General features: G+C 37.2%; 1 protein-coding gene across 1 annotated transcript in view; it reads right to left on the minus strand.

Moving 5' to 3' along the window:
- Positions 1 to 20,066, minus strand: part of LOC108243080 (dedicator of cytokinesis protein 2) — a 94,976-nt gene extending 74,910 nt beyond the window's left edge. Inside the window, exons 1-21 of the mRNA XM_017428295.3 lie at positions 19,912 to 20,066; positions 17,873 to 17,956; positions 17,463 to 17,503; positions 17,231 to 17,286; positions 17,044 to 17,140; positions 16,820 to 16,968; positions 16,408 to 16,543; positions 15,814 to 15,971; positions 14,080 to 14,161; positions 13,783 to 13,918; positions 12,707 to 12,782; positions 12,414 to 12,490; positions 10,644 to 10,894; positions 10,302 to 10,400; positions 10,074 to 10,146; positions 9,734 to 9,837; positions 8,427 to 8,628; positions 6,902 to 6,999; positions 6,721 to 6,810; positions 6,369 to 6,469; positions 3,133 to 3,267 (exon numbers count right to left, since the gene is read on the minus strand). Of these exons, the coding sequence (XP_017283784.1) occupies positions 3,133 to 3,267; positions 6,369 to 6,469; positions 6,721 to 6,810; positions 6,902 to 6,999; positions 8,427 to 8,628; positions 9,734 to 9,837; positions 10,074 to 10,146; positions 10,302 to 10,400; positions 10,644 to 10,894; positions 12,414 to 12,490; positions 12,707 to 12,782; positions 13,783 to 13,918; positions 14,080 to 14,161; positions 15,814 to 15,971; positions 16,408 to 16,543; positions 16,820 to 16,968; positions 17,044 to 17,140; positions 17,231 to 17,286; positions 17,463 to 17,503; positions 17,873 to 17,956; positions 19,912 to 19,954 (2,288 nt within the window). The 5' untranslated portion in view covers positions 19,955 to 20,066. The remainder of the gene's footprint in view (positions 1 to 3,132; positions 3,268 to 6,368; positions 6,470 to 6,720; positions 6,811 to 6,901; positions 7,000 to 8,426; positions 8,629 to 9,733; positions 9,838 to 10,073; positions 10,147 to 10,301; positions 10,401 to 10,643; positions 10,895 to 12,413; positions 12,491 to 12,706; positions 12,783 to 13,782; positions 13,919 to 14,079; positions 14,162 to 15,813; positions 15,972 to 16,407; positions 16,544 to 16,819; positions 16,969 to 17,043; positions 17,141 to 17,230; positions 17,287 to 17,462; positions 17,504 to 17,872; positions 17,957 to 19,911) is intronic.
- Between the last annotated feature and the right edge of the window lie 750 nt (positions 20,067 to 20,816).

A 20,816-nucleotide genomic window follows, 5' to 3' on the forward strand; every position in this document is an offset into this window, starting at 1 on the left:
TGAATTTAGCTTGTGCGGGGGGAGAGATTAAGTACTAATGCACAGAGGTATTATCGCTGGGCTCTTTGCAGTGTATAGTTATGATTACAGAAGCATTGTCCTGCTTAATCCGCTGACTCTATCTGTGTTTAAGGGTGTGTGTTGAGATGTCCGGATGTATCCGGGTCAGTGTGATCACAGTCAGCTCTCACACTCCACACATATTCTCTTAACTAAAGTAGTTGGGTCCTGTAGATGATAACTTCAGTCTAATTCACAACATGAAGCAAAACACACACCCGGAGGAACAACAAACGACTCAGATATGCCATCTTTGACAAGTGATTTTTAAAAATGGAGATGGACAGAGAAGCAGTACAGTATGTTTCTGGCGACGCTTCAAATATGGATGTTGTTCCAAAAGAGCAACAAAATCTGAATTATAGATGTTTCACACACGGGTCGTTGACAGCAGTTTCACATTCATCGCACAAAGACGAGTGTGACTTATTCAGAAACTTGTCAAATATGAAATATGGTCACGACTTTCTCCTCTGTTCCTGACAAACAGACAAACAAACTGAGGCACACAGGGAAAACCTAAAAAACAAAATGCCCATGGCCTCAGCTGTCATGGAGAACTAACCAGGCGCCTTCATCTGAACCTGTCAATGAAACCATTAAAAATGCAACAATGATGCATTAATGAAAACAAGTACTTGAAGTTTTTTTAAATCTTTTTTTAAATAAATGCAAATTCTTTACAGTTTAAAAAAGGATAAAATGCTGAAATTAATAAAGATATTATTGATGTCTGTAAAGCTTGTTGTTTTTTTATCTCATATGTTAATAAAGCATGAAAATTAAGTATAGACAACTGTGATTTGACAGTTTCACAAATATTATTATGATTTATTTATAAATCCTGAAATAGGCACCAGCTTTCCACAACCCGGAAAGGAGAAGCGGGTAAAGATGGATGGATGGATGGATGGATGGATGGATGGATAGATGGATGGATGGATGGATGGATGGATGGATGGATGGATGGATGGATGGATGGATGGATGGATGGATGGATGGATGGATGGATGGATGGATGGATTATTCAAAGATTAAAGAATGCATATTGCTTGATGCCTTTCTCATGCAATACTTCAAAATCTTAATTCAATTCAGTTCAGTTTATTTGTGTAGCTCCAAGTCACAACAACAGTTGCCTCAGGCTACTGTATAAAAATATTCACATACATTATAAATGCCAATTAGTAAAAGTTATCTTTCTAACAAAGCAAGCAGATTGCGCTGAATCAAATCTCACAAGTTGTGTTTGGAGTGCTTTGAGTCTGTGTTGAAGATGACTTTCAGCAACTACCGAAGCATTTAGCTCAATAAATGTAGAAATGGCTGAGTTATAACCATTTATGTGTTGGATAATGTTGATTAGCTGTGGTGACCATCTTGAACTTGTGTGACTCCAAAAGTTAATCAGCTGTAGTTGTACATCCATTGATTGCTTTCTGAGTTTCATTCCAGTCTGTCTTGTAGTTCATGGGCTATATTTTGCATCAGACAAACAAACACACACATACACAGAGGCAAAGACATTATTGCCTTTCACCTTCAGCAATGAGCGACAATAAACTGGAGTGACAGAAAGGTGTAAAACGGAGAGCAGGGGAGCTGAAACAAGAAGAGAATAACAAGGGAAAATAAAGAAATGTGAAGGTGATGACCTAATCAGAAGCGGTTAAAGAAATAAAGCTTGAGCATAAAGGACAAAAAGGAGAGGAAATTAGCGAATCATGCCTCACATGTAAATGTATATTTGAAATAAACATGCCAAATCTTTAATGTACTTTGTATGAGCATAAAGTTGTTTAAGCAACCTAACAATCTTTAAGGTCACCTATTAATTTATTAATGACAGTTTATCTATACATAGACCTTATACTGTAGGAAGGATAAAAAAAGACAAAGGAAAGAAAATAAGCTTGCCTAAATTTCTCTGTGATTGTTCCTGCTTTTATTTACAAGTGTATATCAAGGACACAGAAAAGCTCTTTGTTTTCTACTTGGGAATTCAAACTAATACATATACAATAAATAAATGTAAACTCATTGAAAAGCAAACAACAGTCATGGTTCTTATAAGAGGCAAGCTGGCACCAAATGGTGCATTCTGTGTTTGTGAAATATTTTTTAAAGCTCATTTTGTTCATTATTATAAAATTTATAGTGCAACTTTTGGTCACAAGTTACTAATTATCTATCCTTCCATCCATTTTCTTTTTCCCACGTTTCCTTTCCAGCACGGGAGGGACCTGGTGCATATCTCTATCACTAGTTAGGTTTACTAAAATTCAAATAAATCTTAGATACAAGACATTTTCACTCGATTTATTTCATATTTTCTAAATAGTCTCTGAAAACATTTACATATATGTTTAAAATTTTGAGCATTAAGTTAAAAAAATACAAACAGGGTTTGCAGATATACTGTATTTAAATGTACTTAAAGCAAAAAGTATTAAACTAGGTAAACGATTGATGACCTAACTCATTTTTCTAACTGACTGAACAGAGTATCAGAAACAGAGAAATCTGCTGATTTAGATCCTTTAAAAACTAAATTTAGCACATTTTAATTTACAGCTATCAACCTTGCATTTGGGTGATAATAGGATTTCAGAAAAGATTGTGCCTTTTTCACCTCTTCACATCCATACATGTATTCACATCACAGTTAGGAAAGGCAGATGATTGAGTGCAAATTTTTATATGTTACAAACAGATAGCAAACAGCAATAATCACGTGGTCTGACTGTGGGAGGTTTCTCAGCACAGTGAGCGTCTCTCCGACTGGAACTTTTCTTTGCTGTTTGGCAATTTAGCAGTCCTGCCCTGACATTAACTTTCATTTGGTTGCTACACCTCATCATCAATGCTTATTAGCAACATTAGTGCTGTTATCAGCAGCCTCTTCTCCCAGAGCTGTCAAACGCAATTACGTTTGCAAAGAAGAGTCACCAGGTTCTGTGCACCTTCAGTAATTTTGGTTTTCATTATTGGAGGTGCACAAACAAAATTTGAAGTGATTATCATAAAGATCAGTTGACAAAACTTTCTCTCTCTTTTTTTTTTTAAACTTACTGGGAGTAGAGCATGCGGGAACGAACAATGAACTTGAAGATATACTCGAGGGCTTTAAGGGTTCGGAGGATGGGCTCACACTGTTCTCCTCGGCTGGAAACATCCAGATATCTCTTCAACACCGACATCAGCTTTCTGGATGAGAGAGTTACAGAGGAAATAAAAAAGAGGAGAGAGATGGAAAGCAAAGGGGAACAAAAAGACAGAAGTAAATTAAACCCATTGAGACAGATTTTTCATTTATTCCCCGATGTCCCACAGGTTGGAAAGTTAATCACTAACTCCATTTTTCACTTCCATAATGCAGAAAGACAATGTGCAGCTGAGTGAGAGCAAACGAGCTATGAGAGAAAGAGATAGACTGACAGGCTGATGGCTCTGGAATAACAGCCAAATAGTGCTTTATACAGATGTACCTGTCACACGCAGACATTTTTATTTGCACTCAGATGCTTGGTATAACAGACAAAACAACAACAAAAAATTCACTTTCCAAGAAATGAACACCCAACAGGCATTTAGTCACAAACATAAATATGTCAGTGTAATTCTCCCTCTGCGCTCTCAATGAAAAATAAGACTAGAATTTGTATTAAATATGCTAGTATATGTTTTTATTTACAAGGAGATTGGTATTTTGACACTTGAACAAATTTGTCGTTGATAATTTCCTGCTATTTTGGTAAATGTCACATTAAAAATAAAAAAACTTCCAATCATTGCAAATTTGTTCACAGTTTCTGAGAAAGCCGTGAAATGAGACAATTTAGACTGCAACACTCAGAAAAATGTCTGACTGATTTAAAACAAGTGTTACATTAACTACCCAACTCTCTTTAACAATAAGAAATTAATTTGAAAACAGAATATTCATCTGTTCTTGTTGCCATCAGGGTGAGCCTTAATAATTTAACTGATATGATTAATGTTTAGTCTTCCATTTGTTTTATTTAGATGTATAATTTAAAGGTAAGCACAGGAGGATTGTTTTCTTTCTGAGAGCATTTTGAAATGTACCAAGAAGATGTTAAAGACTTTTACATAACGGCCTCTTGGCTTACAGGCAATAAGCTGCAGTGACCCTCTTAAATGAATACTGATCCACAAGCAGAGGAAGGTTGGAGTTGTGATGCAGAGATAGGATAAGTAGATGAAGTAGAGAAAAAAAAATAGTTATATTAGGTGGAGAAGAGTGGTGAGGAAAACAAGGTGCAGCAACCCAGGAGCAGGACTTACAAACCGTTGGGGTAAATAAAAAAAGATGCCGTATAAGAAAATGTGCTTAGATGTCTTTTTAATCTGAATCCTTGGCAACAAAAACAAATGTTTCTGCTGATGATCACTGAGTCAAACAATGTGAGATTAACATAAGATGAAGAAGCAGACTTATTCTGGGATATAGTAAAAAAAAAAAAAAAACTCTAATCTTCTTTAATCAAGTGCTCCAAAGGCCAATGCACAGACCAAGTACCATGAAATAATCTTTTCTTCATCACTTTTACTTGAAATTAAAAACAGACAAATTCAAATCAATAACAGAAACATCCTGCAGGACTTGGGGAAACAAAATGTGCACAACTAAATGAATGTGGCAGTTCTTAAACAAGGCTGCGATGGATTTTTTCTGCTGTAATGAAAGTTTAAATGTTTCAAAGATTCTTTACCTAAACCAATCTCACTGAACTGTAACATATCAGTTAAATAAGCCGGGCAACTCAAGAGAACATTTAGTTATTGGCTGATTTCAAACACTAAAACAAGATAGGAAAAGAAAGAACATTAAACATATACAGCAGCTGAAACATTAACAAGCTCATGCACACCTTTGTATTCTAACAATCAATAACATGAAAGCCTAATTTCACTGTTCAGATACTTGATCAGTGATCGTCAGACTCCGAGCTGAGGATCATCAATGCCTGTCTTCATAGTGATTATTTTGCAACTGGCAGTTTTTCAAACTTTGAGACACAAATAAGATCAAATGTCAATTAAACCCATAACTGCTGATCACGGACAAATAGACTTCCTCCCTTTTGCCCACAATCCACTCATCTTGCCAAGATCTGGTTCTGCATCTCAAACAGTACCAGCCAAGGTGTGTAAGTTGTGTAGTGTGCTTAATTTTGTTACTTTAATTAACTTAACACATAAATATTAAGAGTCCAACACATTACTTATTTGTGGTTTGCGATTGGAATTACACTTCTGACATTTGTAGTTTAGATCAAATGAATTTGGTGTATTTGCTTTGTTTGAAAAAGTAAAAGTCATTGGTGTCTCAAATCTGACTGCTTTTGTGGTTTAAAAAATAATTTGATATTAATTATATCTAGCTGGGATGTTACAAATTTTCTTTGTGTTTGCACAAACTTTATGATAAGCAAACTAATTATCCAGATTAAATCATTTACTGATAACACTGTTGTTTCGAAATGCCTAAAATAATTTATTTTAAGTAATTTAAATGTTTAGACCCTCCTCGTGTTTCTAAAAAGGTAGAGGGTTGTGTTTGTATGTTCACTAACAAGAACAATAAACACTGATTTGCAACAACTTCTAACAAATATGACCAACCTTCAGAGCCAGTAATTTGTATAAGTCATTCCTTTAACATTTATTTAAAGACAGGCAAATATAAAGTGGCTGCAACAAAAGAACCCCAAAAGCTGCCACAGAAATATATATAAATATGGAAAATAAAAAATCACTAAATTTGTCAGTCCATTATTTGTTTCTAAACATTATTATTATTACAAACAGTCAAATAATACCCCTAAAAGACATTTGTATATCATAAATAGTCGTTTCATAAGTGAAATGACTATTTATAATTCATGATTTGTCGGAAAACTAAAGCTTTGTTTGACTAAATGGTTACATGAACAGCCTTTTCATTATTTATTTACATCAGCGTTGAGTAGAAGTTCAGCAGCATCTTTTTGGTTCTAGATGGAAACTTGGAAAGCTGTGTGCTCAGCTGCAGTGTGTCAGGCTGACTGACACTGCTGTTTCAGAGCAGTGATGTTACAGCAAAAGTGAATTTATAAGTCAACGCTTTTGCATGTCGCTCTCCTACACCTCATAAATCTACACTGCCGATGCAGCAGCGAAACCCAGATCCCTCCAGACCGACTGATTCACTGCTTGCGTGGTAAGGCCACAACTCAGGTTGAAAAGTTTACTTTTTCAGGAATGGCATGGCACAAGAAGCTTCTAATGCAGGGTTAACCTACTTGTAGGCCAGCGTGGCACTGAAATGCTGCTTGATGTAGGCCTCCAGAACAGTGTTGAAGTGCTGGAACTTTCTGTCAGCAATAAGCCCGATGATGTATATCTGTCAGAGGAGGAGGTACAGCAGACAGGAAGATTCAGTAACATGTTTACATAGCAGCAAACATTTTACAAGGCAAATGAGAGTTATATACACCCATTTGACAGAAGTGACTGTTTGAAAAAGATGGGCATGGAGATATGTTAGACTCAAGACGGCTTGTCAAGAAATCCTGCTGCTTGAGTTGACACGGTGAGCGTGCAAAGTCATTCCCATAAAAAGTTCCCCAGTACACACACACCCCGCACACTCACCAAGGCATCAAACACAAGGATGTCGTAGTCATCGGTCTGAGAGTGTTCCATCATGATGTTGAACAAGGCATCAAGTGTGTCCTGCAAAAACTAGATGGCAACAAAGCAGAGAGCCAGTGAAAACACACTCAGGCCAGTCCACACTTTCACACAAAGACAGGCTTGTATTCACACAACTGACCTTGACAACCTCCTCTCCATCAATGATTTTAAGTTTCTCCAGGTTTTCTCTCAAGAGTTCAGGTCTAGTCCTCCATTTAAGAAGCCCCAACAGGCCCACTGAAGGAGAGGGACACACAGAGAATATCTCCTGTTCAGGTGTTTATGATCTACAGTGGTGCCTGCTCCTACAGATAGATAGATAGATAGATAGATAGATAGATAGATAGATAGATAGATAGATAGATAGATAGATAGATAGATAGATAGATAGATAGATAGATAGATAGATAGATAGATAGATAGATAGATAGATAGATAGATAGATAGATAGATAGATAGATAGATAGATAGATATCGTCAAGAACTATTAAGGACCTTCCTAATGTTAGTGTCTGCCATTTTTGTTCTCCAGAATCAAAAGCTTCAAACCATCTGTGTGATTTGTCAAGAATATATTTGCTTGTGAAAAAAAGACATTATATGTTTCCAAATTCATTATCATAAATGTTTTAAAGAAGACCAAAAAAAACTGCTGTAAATATGCAAAATGGCCATGTCATTGATTGATCAGTCTTCAACTGAGTATTCAAATCCAAGTTTTCAGTCAATATTTCTGCTCCAGTTTGACACGGGGCAGATTTTTCTGTCTTTGTGGAGCTGTCTGACACTTCCTGCTCACTGCCCTCCCCGTCCAGTAGTTCTGAAATGCCACACCAAGCTGCACATCTGGTGGGTGGCCCTGTGAACGAGCAAGCTTCCAAGTCTGTGTGTGGGCTTGTGTTTGTGCATGTGGTAAAGGTGATTAATATAGCAGGATAATGTTCATTATATTGATGGACCTGCTTCCTCAGTAGCAGCTGTTGCTCTGCACCTGTGTCTAATGCACCTTACTGTTTAAAGTGGATGTGCAATTAAGCATTTGTGGATGAGTGTCTTGCTTGTATGGCAGCCTGCCTGGTTGTTTCCGACAAAATCAGTCCTCAGCAGTGACAGTTGCAGCATACATACACATAAGCCACCCTCCATCCTTTCCTTACAAACCACAACACGCACAGAGCAATGTAGTTCTATGAATACTGAACTAATTAACAGACTGCTGATTCAGTGTTAATTGGCTTGATGTCTTCTTTACCCTACATTAACATTGCATAAACTTTCAGCCTCAAACCTAAAAATAACACAGCTTCATCAAGTCCAAAAATAGTTTCCTGTATTTAGTTTCTCATTTTAGAGTTTTTTTGCAGCAAAAATGTTTTTTTTTCTTAACACAATGCCTTTTTGCATCAGGCTTGAATAGACTCTTTACTTAAAGTAGTGGATTTGTCCTCTAACATTTCCACACCCAGATGATGAATAATCATCTTAGCCTGGCCTCATTTCTCTGTTATAAAAAAGGTGTTAATTAAAGGTTTAGGACAAGCCAGGTTTGATTTCAATCACCTTCCCTCCTCATAATTTTTGTCCTGCTCATTCTTCAACTTTCTGTGTGTATTTGTTCACACAGACGCATGTGTGTGTGCGCACATGCACGAATTTGCACCTACCATTCTGGGTGAGTTTAGTGGAGCAGACGAGGGTGGAGATGGTGAAGCTGTCTCTGGAGCTTACAGACAGGCCTCCCCCACCCCCAGACACACTGCTGGAGCTGCGGTTCAACCCTGCCCCCTTGTGGGGGTCGCTGAGATGGTGACGGGTCGAAGGCAGGGACAAGTAGGAGTTCACGTCTTCCATGCGCTTGCTGTCACCCTGACAAGACAAAGTAGATTTTAGGGTACCACAGTTTTGTTCACGAGGATTCACGTGGGTTTTAGGGATGTATCCGGAGCCCTGGGACAAGAATTGTCCTGTGTGTAGTTAAAATATCCTGAAGCGTTGTGAGAGTAGACAGAGACGCTGGAATAAAGACACAGCCTTAAAGTAAAATATCTGCTGGCAGCAATGCCTCAGCTACGTCTGCCTTACTCAGCTTTAGCAGCAATTCTTACTGGTTTTTGTTCTTGATTATTCATTTAAAGATAACAAAACAGTACGGGAAGAGTAAAGTACATTCTGAGGCATTTGGATCCCCAGTTTTGCTAACATTGCCGTTCTTTAATTATACTACATTGTTCTGCAGCTCATTTTATCACCATCTAGTCATAATTTAGACTCAACATCTCTGCTGTCATCAGCCTGCCTGTAAATAATAAATGAGTGACAGCAAAACCTGAGTTGGAGATTTAAGCCACGAGTGGCAGAGAGATCAAGAGGAGCGCACAGATAATGAGAGATAATCGTGAAAGGGGGCACAAGGTGGCCAACCATTTGGTATTTGAGTGAATCATGAGTAATTAATCTTCACTGCTTTGACATGTAGTCAATAAGGGGATTCAATCGTAGCTCTGGCTCATTTAACAAGAAGTCTATTTGACTTCAATCAACCTGTCAGGGTGGCCATAATCTCACTATATCTTAAGGTCAACTACAACTGCAGTGGCATTATACTTTTTTTCTTACTTTATTGTATATATCTTTTTTAACATTTATTCATATTCTGAATTATGTTTCAGGAAAATAATCCTGCACATTTCTGTTATTTGAAGAGTTACAAAAACATTTTTTGTGAGTTGCTACTTTAATTTGATTCACTACATTTTATTTGACAAATATACTTGATTCATTCCTGGAAGCTCAGTTCTGAACAGTTTGGATCAACAAAGGACTTTAAAAATACTAAAAAATGCTTTATTCATAAATAATTATTTTAGCTTATCTACAAGACTAAAAGCATTAAGCTGATGTTTAAAGTAACTATTTTCAAGAGGCGGTTGAACTTATTCATGAATATAAATATTTTTTCACCGCTTCTCACCTTAAAGACGACAAGATCGTGAGGTCCGTCCTGCAGAACTGTCCCGTCCTCCTTCATCAGGCGTACGAATGCCATAGCAAAGTTCTTTTCACTCTTGTCCTTTGCTGGAAAAGAACAAAATGGATGCTTAAACGGCTTTTGAACAAAGTGTGAAAGAAAAACTGCTGATATAAATAATCAAGTCTATCTAATGACACATCGGGTCAATTTGCAAATTGGTCACAATCATTTAGTCCTTGTTCATTATGCTTCAAGGATCAAACAAGAACAGGGAAGTTAAGAGTGTTGATCTTATAAAGAAAGCAGACTGGTAAGGTTGGGGTGGGGGGGTAACACTTACACTCCTGGGAAGAGCGGTGTCTGAACATGAAACGCAAATGAATCCTGTGCATTTCTTCCAGAGAGACTGTCACCTGCATTATGTTAATAAACAATGTAATTAATTAGATGGTCTACAAGCCTACAGTGGCACTGTATTGTGAAAAATGAAGAGTTAAAAATGATCTATAGCAGCAGGTCATTTTCAAAGAAACTTCAAAAAAGTGGCTGATAAGAAAAGAAGACTCACCTTGACTGTCTCCATCCAGCGGGGCTGCTTGATTTGATAATAGATGACAGACCTGTACTCGCTGACAGGCTTATCTCCAGCTCCAAGACAAATGGAGTTCTATGAAAAAGGAGGTGTGACAGATAGATGACATGGCAACTTGGTGGATTTCAAGTATGCTTAAAAAGGATTGTTATTTGTAATAAAACTGTTTTTATTTTTCTCTGAATTTTAGAGACTGAGTAAGTTCCTAAACACTGTTGTACATTTTCACCGGCATGTACTCCCTCACTGTTTAACACATGCTCCTCTTTCTATATTCAGATACACCAACATGGCTGATCTGGGCCTCACGCTGCTCACCTGGATCACTTTTCCATCCTCGTCACAGACCCACATGATGACCTCTACGTTTTTCTGTGTCGTCTTGTTGTACTTGTCAAAGTCGCCTCCTTGTAGGGTGAGGTAGATGTCGTTCCGAACGTCTCCTGGCATAATGATCTCCGGGAAGCCCAGCTTGCGGGCAACCACTGTGCTGCGGTCCACCAGGTGAGGGTATTCTTTTCGAATCTGTACTATGTCCCCCACCAGAGGCTTCATGGTGACCCAGAGACCTGAGGAATGAGGTTAGACAAGAGGAAAATGTTGCCTTTTTAATTAAATAATTATTGCAGAAAGATATTTTTCCCTCAAAGCACTTTTTGGTATTTTTGTTGTAAAAAAATAGCCCAAAAAATCTTTTGATGCAGCCCTTTGACAATGCATAGGTTTCACCTTTTTGGTGCATATTTTTACAACCTTGTTGCCAATCTAAAAACCATATGTTGGTAGAAGTGTCACATTAATACAGAAAAAAAAGATTAATTCCATTGTCACAAAGACCCTTTTGTCATCCTAACAAAGCCTGACCCTGATTAAGTATTCAACATAAAACAGGTGCTACTTTTATGTTCCTCATTCATTCCTTGATAATTACACACCATTTTGCATAAATTACTGTAAAATAAAGCAGGCCCAGGGGCTGCTTTACAATTTGATCTGTATGGCAACCAATCACCAAAATTAATTAAAATAAACATGGACTATGTCCCTGGTTGCCTGGTTGTACAACCTTTAACTCTTTACACTCATCTGTGCAGCCTAAGGTTGGAAACATGAGAGTAGTTAGAAGGGAGCGCTGCCGCTGTCTGATGAAGATGCTGTGTTAATGAAAGGATAAGTGGGGGATTGAAAACTGTGAAGAATTTTGAGACAGCAACGTTTCATCAATTTACCTGCACAAATCAATGTCTTAAATAAAAAAATACAGAAACCAGGGATTTCTTCAAATTAGAGCCAAACGTGTGAAAGGAAATTTCCAAGGTGGTCCAGTATTAAAAGTATTGAAAGACAAACTGAAATTTGAAGCTTAACAGCTGAACTTTAATATTTACAAAATATGAAGCCAATCATGTAAAGAAATGGGGTTGTGAATATGTACCTATGCTACTTGTATATACAGGGCACCAATCAAAAGGCAATGGGTTAGGTTTGTCATTACATTTGCTTATCTATAGTATAATATTATTAATTATATGTGTGCAAATGTTAGTGAACACAAGAACATGTAGTTCAGATTGAGAAGAAGGAAAGATTAGGGGAGAGTAATGTTAAGAACAGAAATTTAGTGACCACAGGTGCTCTTTTCAGATCTGCTTGTGCAGCTGCTTCTTTCATATCTAGGTTCTGCTCAGGGCCTTCGGGAGCAGGAGGAAGAGAAAAGCTGACTGATAAGGCAGTTCAGCCTAACACGCAAGGTTACTCTATGTGAGCATGGCAGTGTCGCCAACAGGAGATGTCGAAGTTGGCCATGAATACCAGGCAGTGGGCAGTAAAGTTTGAGCAAGCAAAATAAATGGAAACTACAGAAAAAACAAAACAGAATTTAATCCTCCACTACACTGTTCCTTTTTCTTCAGCTAAAATGAAACAAGACGAGGCAGGGATGCGTTCAATGTTGTGGTTTTATCAGGCCACAAACAACTGCAGGCATGCACAGATCAGTGGGAATCTCGGATGCGTGCAGGACGAACTTCCAAGAATTGCTGCATGGCTGGGATACAAAGAGAAAAGCTTGTTAGAGCAAAACACTACCTTGGCCACCACTGTCTCCTCGTGACGCTGTGACTTTGTTCAGCAAGGAGTGGAGAAAATCATTTTCAGCAACCACCCTGGAAACAAAAATACACAGAAAAACACCCTGAAAAATACAGAAAAATCCAATTTTGACTACTTCAAGTACACAAAGCTGTCATATTGCTGTTTAAACTTTATGGGAGGTCTGTGAAGAGATGTTGAAATGACTTTTCAATAGCTATTTTGTAGGGAATAAAAGAGAAACAGAGAGAGCAAAAAGAGAAGAATTAGCAGAAGAAAATGAAACCTACGGGAAGAAGGGGATGAAAAACTGCTTCTCCTCATCGCATTCGATCTTCCCTTTGATGATGTCACTTATATCCATCACTAGCAAGAAAAGAAAGAAAATGTGTGTGTGATGAGAAAAAAAAAAGCATTTTACGGTTATATGTAATGTGAATTCCCTTCAGGCAAACAGGCAAAATAGAAGCAAACTGGTATAAAAAGAATACTCCCTGATAGTTGTCTCCTCACATGAAGACAGAAAGACCTCTGTGAGCCAGTTTGAGCAACAATAACATAAATCATAGGTTCCTAAAATCAAACTTAAGATCCTTGTGTGGATCATAAAAGTTAGACGTCTAAGATAAATCTCAGAGATTAAAAAAATAAAAAAGGTCATTGCTAGTAGCATTATTTTCCAATAGTTGTTACAAGAAACTATAATGTGATATATCCTTGTTTAATTCGCTGTTTAGCAATGTTTGTAAACTTCAGGTGGTTTTCAGAGACGTAATTGCAATTTAAGCAAAATCAGCTGAAGAATCAAACATCAAAATGCTAAATAACAGATGAAAATTGGTAATATGATAAGAAATAAATATGTGACAGTTTTTATTCATAGGTTAAAGAGCCATTTGGAATTTTTTTTGTGAACAAAAGGTACTCAGATTTACTAAAAAGACTAGTGTTTTGCCCTTGATGATCTGCACTTCTGTCTAATAAAGAATCAAAAGAGCCATTTTACATGAAAAGTCATTAAGTTCTCCACAAGGTTGCATTCTTACTCACTACATTACTGTTGAATTAGTGCTTCCTAACGTCTTTCTACTGTACCATTTTATGTTTAGTCAAATTAATTAAAAGTTTGTGGTGTTATTTACGCAAAAGTGTTTGCACAGAGAACTAGCTCATAAAATCACCCGTCTGTGGAGGTAAAAGAAAAAAAAATTTACAGAATTTTAAATAAACAGAAATATTAAAAAATACTTTCAGAATAGTATTTAAGTTTTAAAGCCTACTAAAGTGTGTAACCTCTGACCACCAGGACTAGCAGCTTAGCACCTCCTTGAACCAGAACAAATTTAATTGACTCATCTTGAAGTACCTGCCACCCCAAAAGGCCTCCTGAGGCCCTGAGTGCACTTCTTGTTGTTTGTTTCTTTCAAGTCCATCCTGCCCACTCGCACTATCTGACAGATCAAATAAATCTTCTCTCTGCTCAGGTCTTTGTTCCCCAAGTCCTGGTACACAAAGACAGAAACAAAGTAAGTAAAAGAAGCAGTGGGGAAAGACGGGAAATGAGAGATTAATGAAACGTTCTCTCGCAGGTAACAGGTTCATTCATTATACAGCAGGGAGACGACTACAAACAGTGAAACAGTGCCCTCCAGTGGCTACTTACCGTGAAGACAACTTTCAGGTTGTTCAACATGTCAATCTCTTTGGGGAAACCTTTGCTGCCCCAGCGAACCAGGTAGTTCTCGCTGCACAAAAAAAGAAGAAATACTATAAAACATGCATCTTTTTTAATTTCTGTTCAATGACGACATTAACGAACACAATATTTAAACATACAGACTGAAGTTGCATACTGTTGTCACCTGCGAGGCTGAGAAAAAGTTTCATTCAAGTATATGATGTACAAATTAAAGACCTAGTATTTCTTGAATGGATGCATATTGTCCACTATCTTTCATGCCAAAAGTTCAGCTAAGATCATCTTACAGTGAAAGGAGATGGCATTACAGCCGTTTTGGTCAAACTTTAAAAATGACGTTGTGTGCAATCTCATGCAATATCGAGAGATCTTGTGAGATTTTTTGGCAATTGAAGTACATGTTGCAGATGACTCTCAGCTACCACACCAAATTTTAGCTCAATATCTGTCAAATTGGCTGATTTACTTTTGTGTTTGCCAAGGTTGCTTAGCTGTGGCGGCCATTTTCAAGGGGTTCACCCCAAAAGTTAGTCAGCTGTAGATGTTCATCCAAGGATTACTCATCTAAAATCCTATAAAAATCTGTCCACTGGTTTATGAGATATTTTTCTAACACTACAGATAAACAAACACACAGGCAAAATCTTTATTTCCTTCTGTGTGTGTGTGTGTGTGTGTGTGTGTGTGTGTGTGTGTGTGTGTGTGTGTGTGTGTGTGTCTGTGTGTGGTGATAAAAACCTTTGTTTTCCAGTTAGCATTTTCCTAGAATGCAAAACTCTAGCAGTAATGTGCAAAAAGGATCCAAAGAAGAACAGACATACACCAACATCCATAATTCGAAATTTTGTTTTTAAGAAAATAGAAACAAACACATAAAGTGTAATAAAATAAATAAATAAATAAATAAATAAAGTAGACAGTAGGGTAAACAAAAAAGTCAAGCCAATCAAAAAACATAGCACGCACAAATGAGATGAAGGAGACTACAACATCAGGACAAGTGGATAGAAAGTGAAGAAATAGTTTGATAGTAGTGGGTAGTTGAGTGACTGAAGTCTATCCTAATACTTCCAGCTGCTACTGGCTGAGACACAGATATACTCAGTATGACAGTGAGTGACGGGGCTTAACATCGGCACTGTCAAGCTCCATACAGCGCTGCCACTCACGAGCCGCTGGCCCTGTAATTTTAATTTTCTTTATGTCTATTTTTGGCAAATTGTCATAGTTTAGTGCCGCTCAACAATAGAAAAAAGGGGAAGGCAAGGTATATGGACAAGAAAATAAAGTAAAAGGGAGGGGAGTGTGTGTAGGCCAGAGGGTGAGTGTGTACACTTTGTAGAAAGCTGGGTGACAGGAGGAAAGTAAAATGATCTGAGCTGAAAATACTTTTTGTAAAAGCTAATATTACATAAAAAAACATGCTTGCTTTTTAAACAAAAAAGAAAGTCATATTCCAAATCAATTTTAAAAATTATCAATTTCTGAATTGGCAATAAAATGAATTCAACTTAGTTAAAATATGACATAATGTTTACATTTGAGACCCTAAGAGACTTAATTTTTATAGGAATGTTGGGGTCCAAATCTTTCAATCCACCTCACAAGAGTTATGGTTTTACTCATCTATTTTGGACAAGAATACATTCAAATCAGAAAAAACCCTCAGAATAAAAGCTAAAAGAGTAAAATGACTACCTGATGATGGTCTGTTTACAGGGATCATAGAGGGACATGAACAGCTCGGAGTCTTCTCCGATGCGGCAGACAAAGTTCCTGACAAAGACGTAGAGGCTGTGTGTGGGGGAAGACTGGATGCGTGCTGAGATTCCACTGTGGTCTGTCTGGATGTTGGACTGTAGGGGGAAGACATTAGTGTCAGCAGGATCACCAGCTGCTTTGACCTGACAGGATAAACTGCCAACCTAACTCAATCTGTTTAGCTCTGTCTTAGTAAACCTGGTTGGCTGAAATGGATGAGCTAAAGTATACAAACTACTGTTTTTTTTTTTTTAAAGTCCTTGTAACTTTGGGTCCATTTGACCCGAAGGCCAGTGAAGGGTTAGATTTTAGCTACAGCATCATGCAGATAAAGCTTTGTTGCAATATTTTTCTCAGCCACAAAAAGAAAATTGAAATTAAATGAAAAAGCTAATTTTTGAGAACACTTTCTAAGTTTACAGACATTAACCTTTCAGAATTGTTTTCAGGATGATTTGACAAAGTGTATCAGTGTCAAAGACAGCAAATAAGCATTATGTAAAGCCCTCCCTCTCACATTATGTCCTGTACCTGTTCCTCTTTAATACGTTCATTGATCTTAGTTGTGGCCTCCTCGTGCGCCCTGAAAAGATTGATGACGCTCGTTTTTTCAGGGTCCAAGATGTTCCCATCCTCGTCTCGAACAACAAGGTCCAGTTCCAAGATTCTGAAGCAGAGAGTAGAAAAACAAGAGAAGTAATGGAATTCAGACAAGGATGAAGAGGTGAAGAGATTTAACAAGGAAAGACAATTAGGTGAAGGAAAAAATAACTGAGGAGAAGAGGTTAAAGGAGATTGGAACAGTAGGCAATTAGAGAAGGACAGAGGTTTGCAAAGAAGCTTCAACCAAGAGATAAGAAGAATGCATTTTACAGTTTGTGTGGCCGTAGTTTGAGTCAAAAATAAGCTTGAAACAATGAGCATGTTATCAGTGCAGACATACTTGTTGCCGTAATCAATCTTGGAAGTTACTTTCTGCTTAAGCTCCTTGAATTCATCACTGGGCAAGGTACCAGACAGGAGCTGCGAGCGCCACTCCATCAGTTCCCACATCAGCCGCTGGACCTGCTTCACTCTCACCTGTTTGTTGGCCTAAGAAGACACACATATGTTGTTAAATTCATACACAAACATTCAGACAAGCATTTTGAACGGTTTGGTTCGTACCACAAATAGCTGCTTCCATATGCTTCCCCACTCTCTCAGTGTTGTGGTCACCTCTTTCACTAGGGGCATCTCTGCAGACACCACAATTTCCTCATCTCTAAAAAATTGAGCACACGCACATGAATCAGAAGAGAACAAAATTAAGACCTGTGCTAGCTTTCGGAAATGAAGTTTTATTTGCACTCACCCCCGTTTTTCAATGATAACCTCTTTAAGATGGACAAAACTGACAGGGAATACTCCCTGGAAGGAAATGCATGTGGTGGAAATGAACAGGGAGAAAATCAATAAAAGCTCTAAAAGTCCACAATAAAAAAAGCTACCTTTTGAATAAACCTGGTTTGTACATCATTATCACCGTACTGTTAGTAAAATCGGTAGGCTAAATATTGTGTTATTATTGATGTATGGATTCCCACCTGCTGGGCTTTATTCCTTGCCAAGTAGCCTTTGTACCACCCTGAAAGACAATCCAGCTGTTACAACTCCAAAACTGCATGAGACCAGTGCGTAATGAAAACAACACATGCAAGAATTCTCTTCTGTTGTTCTAATATTCTAAATAATTAAGGGTATATTGTTTGATAAACAGAAAACTCATACAATGAGAGACAGAAATACAGATACATCACTTTTTTTTTCCTACAACTGAATGAAAATTTTATCTCTGGCAACTTGTGTGTTTTGTTGTGCTTTATTTTTGCAAATTGTAAGCCAGGTTCAAGCCACAACGATCACGTATGCTGTGGATGGAATACATTTATAATTTATTACTTTATAATTTTTATTTCTCACAGATGTACATAAAACAAAAATGAGATACTCTTACCATCACAAACCTCCTGGATGTAGACAGTATCTCCTATTTCCAGGGACAGCTGCTTCTCTCCTTTACCGACAAAATTCCACTTTACTAAAACAGAAATGAGTTGTGATCATGAGGAGCACTTAAACTTTATACAAAAAAATTAAAAGTCACTGTGCCCAAAACTATGTGTCAACAAGCTATAAATGTTGACACAGAGGTTGTAATTTAGCTTGATGAATAAAAATATGCTTGTCAGTAACCTTGGCAAATGTTTTTAGCATCTACATGCACAGAACCAGTTAGCTAAGAAGAAACAAATTAGGAAAGGTGGTGTTTTTCAAAGATAAATAGTAAAATCACTTCAGGTGAAAAAGGTAATAAATAGTTGATGTGAATGAGAAGAAGGCAGGTGGAACAGTGAGGCTACAAGGAGCAGAGGTCACAAAGACATTAGCTCACTTGTATGGAAGCCCATTTTGGCCACTTTAAAGAAAAAAAGATCCTAAAAGTCGTGCATATGAGTTAATATCTCTAAATTATGGCATAGCTGCTCATGTTTATAACTGTTATGACTTAGTATCTCATAATGATAAGGGGTCCTTAGTCATGATTATGAGATACATTCTCATTACTTTAAAAGGCTGAATCATATTTATGAGCTATTAAGCCATAAATATGAAATAGTATCTCATAATTATGTCTTAGTGGGTCTTATTTTATCAGCAGAAATGGGCTTCCATAACTTTGTTTAGGTTTTTAAGCCAACTTCTGACATTTTTTTGATCAAATTGTTTGACCATAACCTCAAATATTTACTGCGTAGTATATCAAAGTGCAAGCAAGGAAAAGGGTATGATGGTGTAGGTAAAGAGATGACAGGACATTGCATCAGCTTCTCTCACTATAAAGGCTGCAGTTACCCTAAACACACATCTTTGTGCCATTGTTAACTGGCAATCGTATGGTCACAAAACAAGTAGTCCCAAGCAGATTTTGAAGTAACACATTTATGTGACAGTGTACTCATTTAAACTGAGCTAAAAATAAACCAAACAGTCTGTGCAGTGTCATAACACAGAGTCAACATCAACGTTATTTTTTTTCGACAGCTTTCAGCTGCATAGCTTTAAACTCACACAAACTTACTTCCTTCTTCCACCACTTCCTGTGTTCTACAGTCTCACACAAACTAGGAAGATATTTATTTGAATTAAAATAAACACTGAGATCTTTTCATTTGCAGTTGTGCTTAAGTGACATTTTATTGTCCAATGTTCCTCTCGTTGTTTATGTTAAGCAATAAGCTGTACTACTATCAGGCTGAGAAAACTTTTAATTGCCATCTCTCAGTATAACGATGTAACATATTTTACCAAACCAATGAACTGATCTAAAAGCTGCCATAGGCTTGTCAATCTCTGTTGTTACAAATTTGATTGGAAGTTTGAAAATCTGCAGTTCTTGACAAAGTTTTGACTGTATTGCATATCTAATGGAAACGCATGCTAATCAGCCTCGCCATGTTCAACCGCATACTAGATTTATACTCTACTGAGGTTGTTTTTGTAAAAGCTAGGATTTGATTTTCACCTAACTTAAACATTTGCTCATAGAACTGGATTTTTTAAAGAATAATATATCTTTCAGCACCCACATTGATGTTCTTCCAATTAATACATGTTTAAGGCACTATGACTCTACACAGCCCTGCTCATTTCTCTGTCAAATAGAAATATCTGCTCATGGTTCCACATGGCTCTCACTCTACTGCAGCTTCCCTGCATTTTGTTAGATCAGAATTAAATTATTATTATTTTCTGAAAATCTAAGGACTTTAAATTAAAATTAAATATGTTCTGCACATCCTGATGAGCTCTGAGGGCCTTTTGCACCTGATCACAAAGTGTCAGACAGGAAGTAATGGTAATCTGAAATGTATTTTTCCCTCAGCTTAAACGTTAAAAGCTTAGCAACACATAAAAACAGAGAGAGAGCACATGAGGTTTGTGAACATAAGCATAACATAAAGGAAACACACAAAAGAGGACATACTGACTTACCAACACCAAAATGCTCTGTAGTACTCCTTGTCCAAGGAGCCATAATTTCTTGTAGTCCTGTCCACACTTTATGAACCGTATATTTTTAATTCCCTTTCTGTTTTTATTTCTCTACTTGAACGTCTCTCTTCTGCATTTTTTATTTTAAATGAAGGCAATAAGCCCATCCCCCTTTGCTTTTCTTCCTCTTCTGTCTCTTCTCGCTTCCTGTCTTTAGGCGCTTAAGAGGAAGTGGTGGAGTGTAGCAAGGTGGAGTCCTATCAAGCACCCAGGCCTGTGCAGCTCCCACTTTGCTCATTTACACTGACTATAACCCTAGTGAGATTAATGTCAGTTAAAATGGGGTTTAAAAGGCAGCAATAGTTTCTGTTTTAGAAGTTATCCACATATTAAAAACTGAACATCTCCATTTATGGCAAATTGTGCTGATAAAGTGTATCTGCATTTTTAATAAGGATCTCATCAAATGACCTATAAAGCAAGTAGCATCTACAGTATAAGCTCTTCTCAAATCTATAAAGTCCTGTTTGCACAGTTCAACAAGTAGTCTTTGATCTAGCTTAAATCAATAGTCTGACAGCTCAGCCTGCCATCTTACATAACCCTCAGTTTTGGTGCAACTCCTCACAAGCTTTAGGAAATAATTGTTTTCTATCAGAAGGTGAAGCAACAAGACAATAAAAAACTAGTGACATTCATTTGAGAATTAGTAATCAAAAGAATATTCAACAACACTGATTTTTAATTATCTTAAAAATAAACAACAGTGGAACATTTTAGACTATTTCAACAAAAATTAAATAAACACTTATTAAACTGTTTTTTCACATAATAGTAAAATATTTAAGTGTCCATACCATTTGCCTTATGATATGCCCTTTCTTTTTAAAGCAGAAGACAAATAA

This window comes from Kryptolebias marmoratus, linkage group LG9, assembly GCF_001649575.2.
Source record: "Kryptolebias marmoratus isolate JLee-2015 linkage group LG9, ASM164957v2, whole genome shotgun sequence".
Classification (NCBI taxonomy): domain Eukaryota; kingdom Metazoa; phylum Chordata; class Actinopteri; order Cyprinodontiformes; family Rivulidae; genus Kryptolebias; species Kryptolebias marmoratus.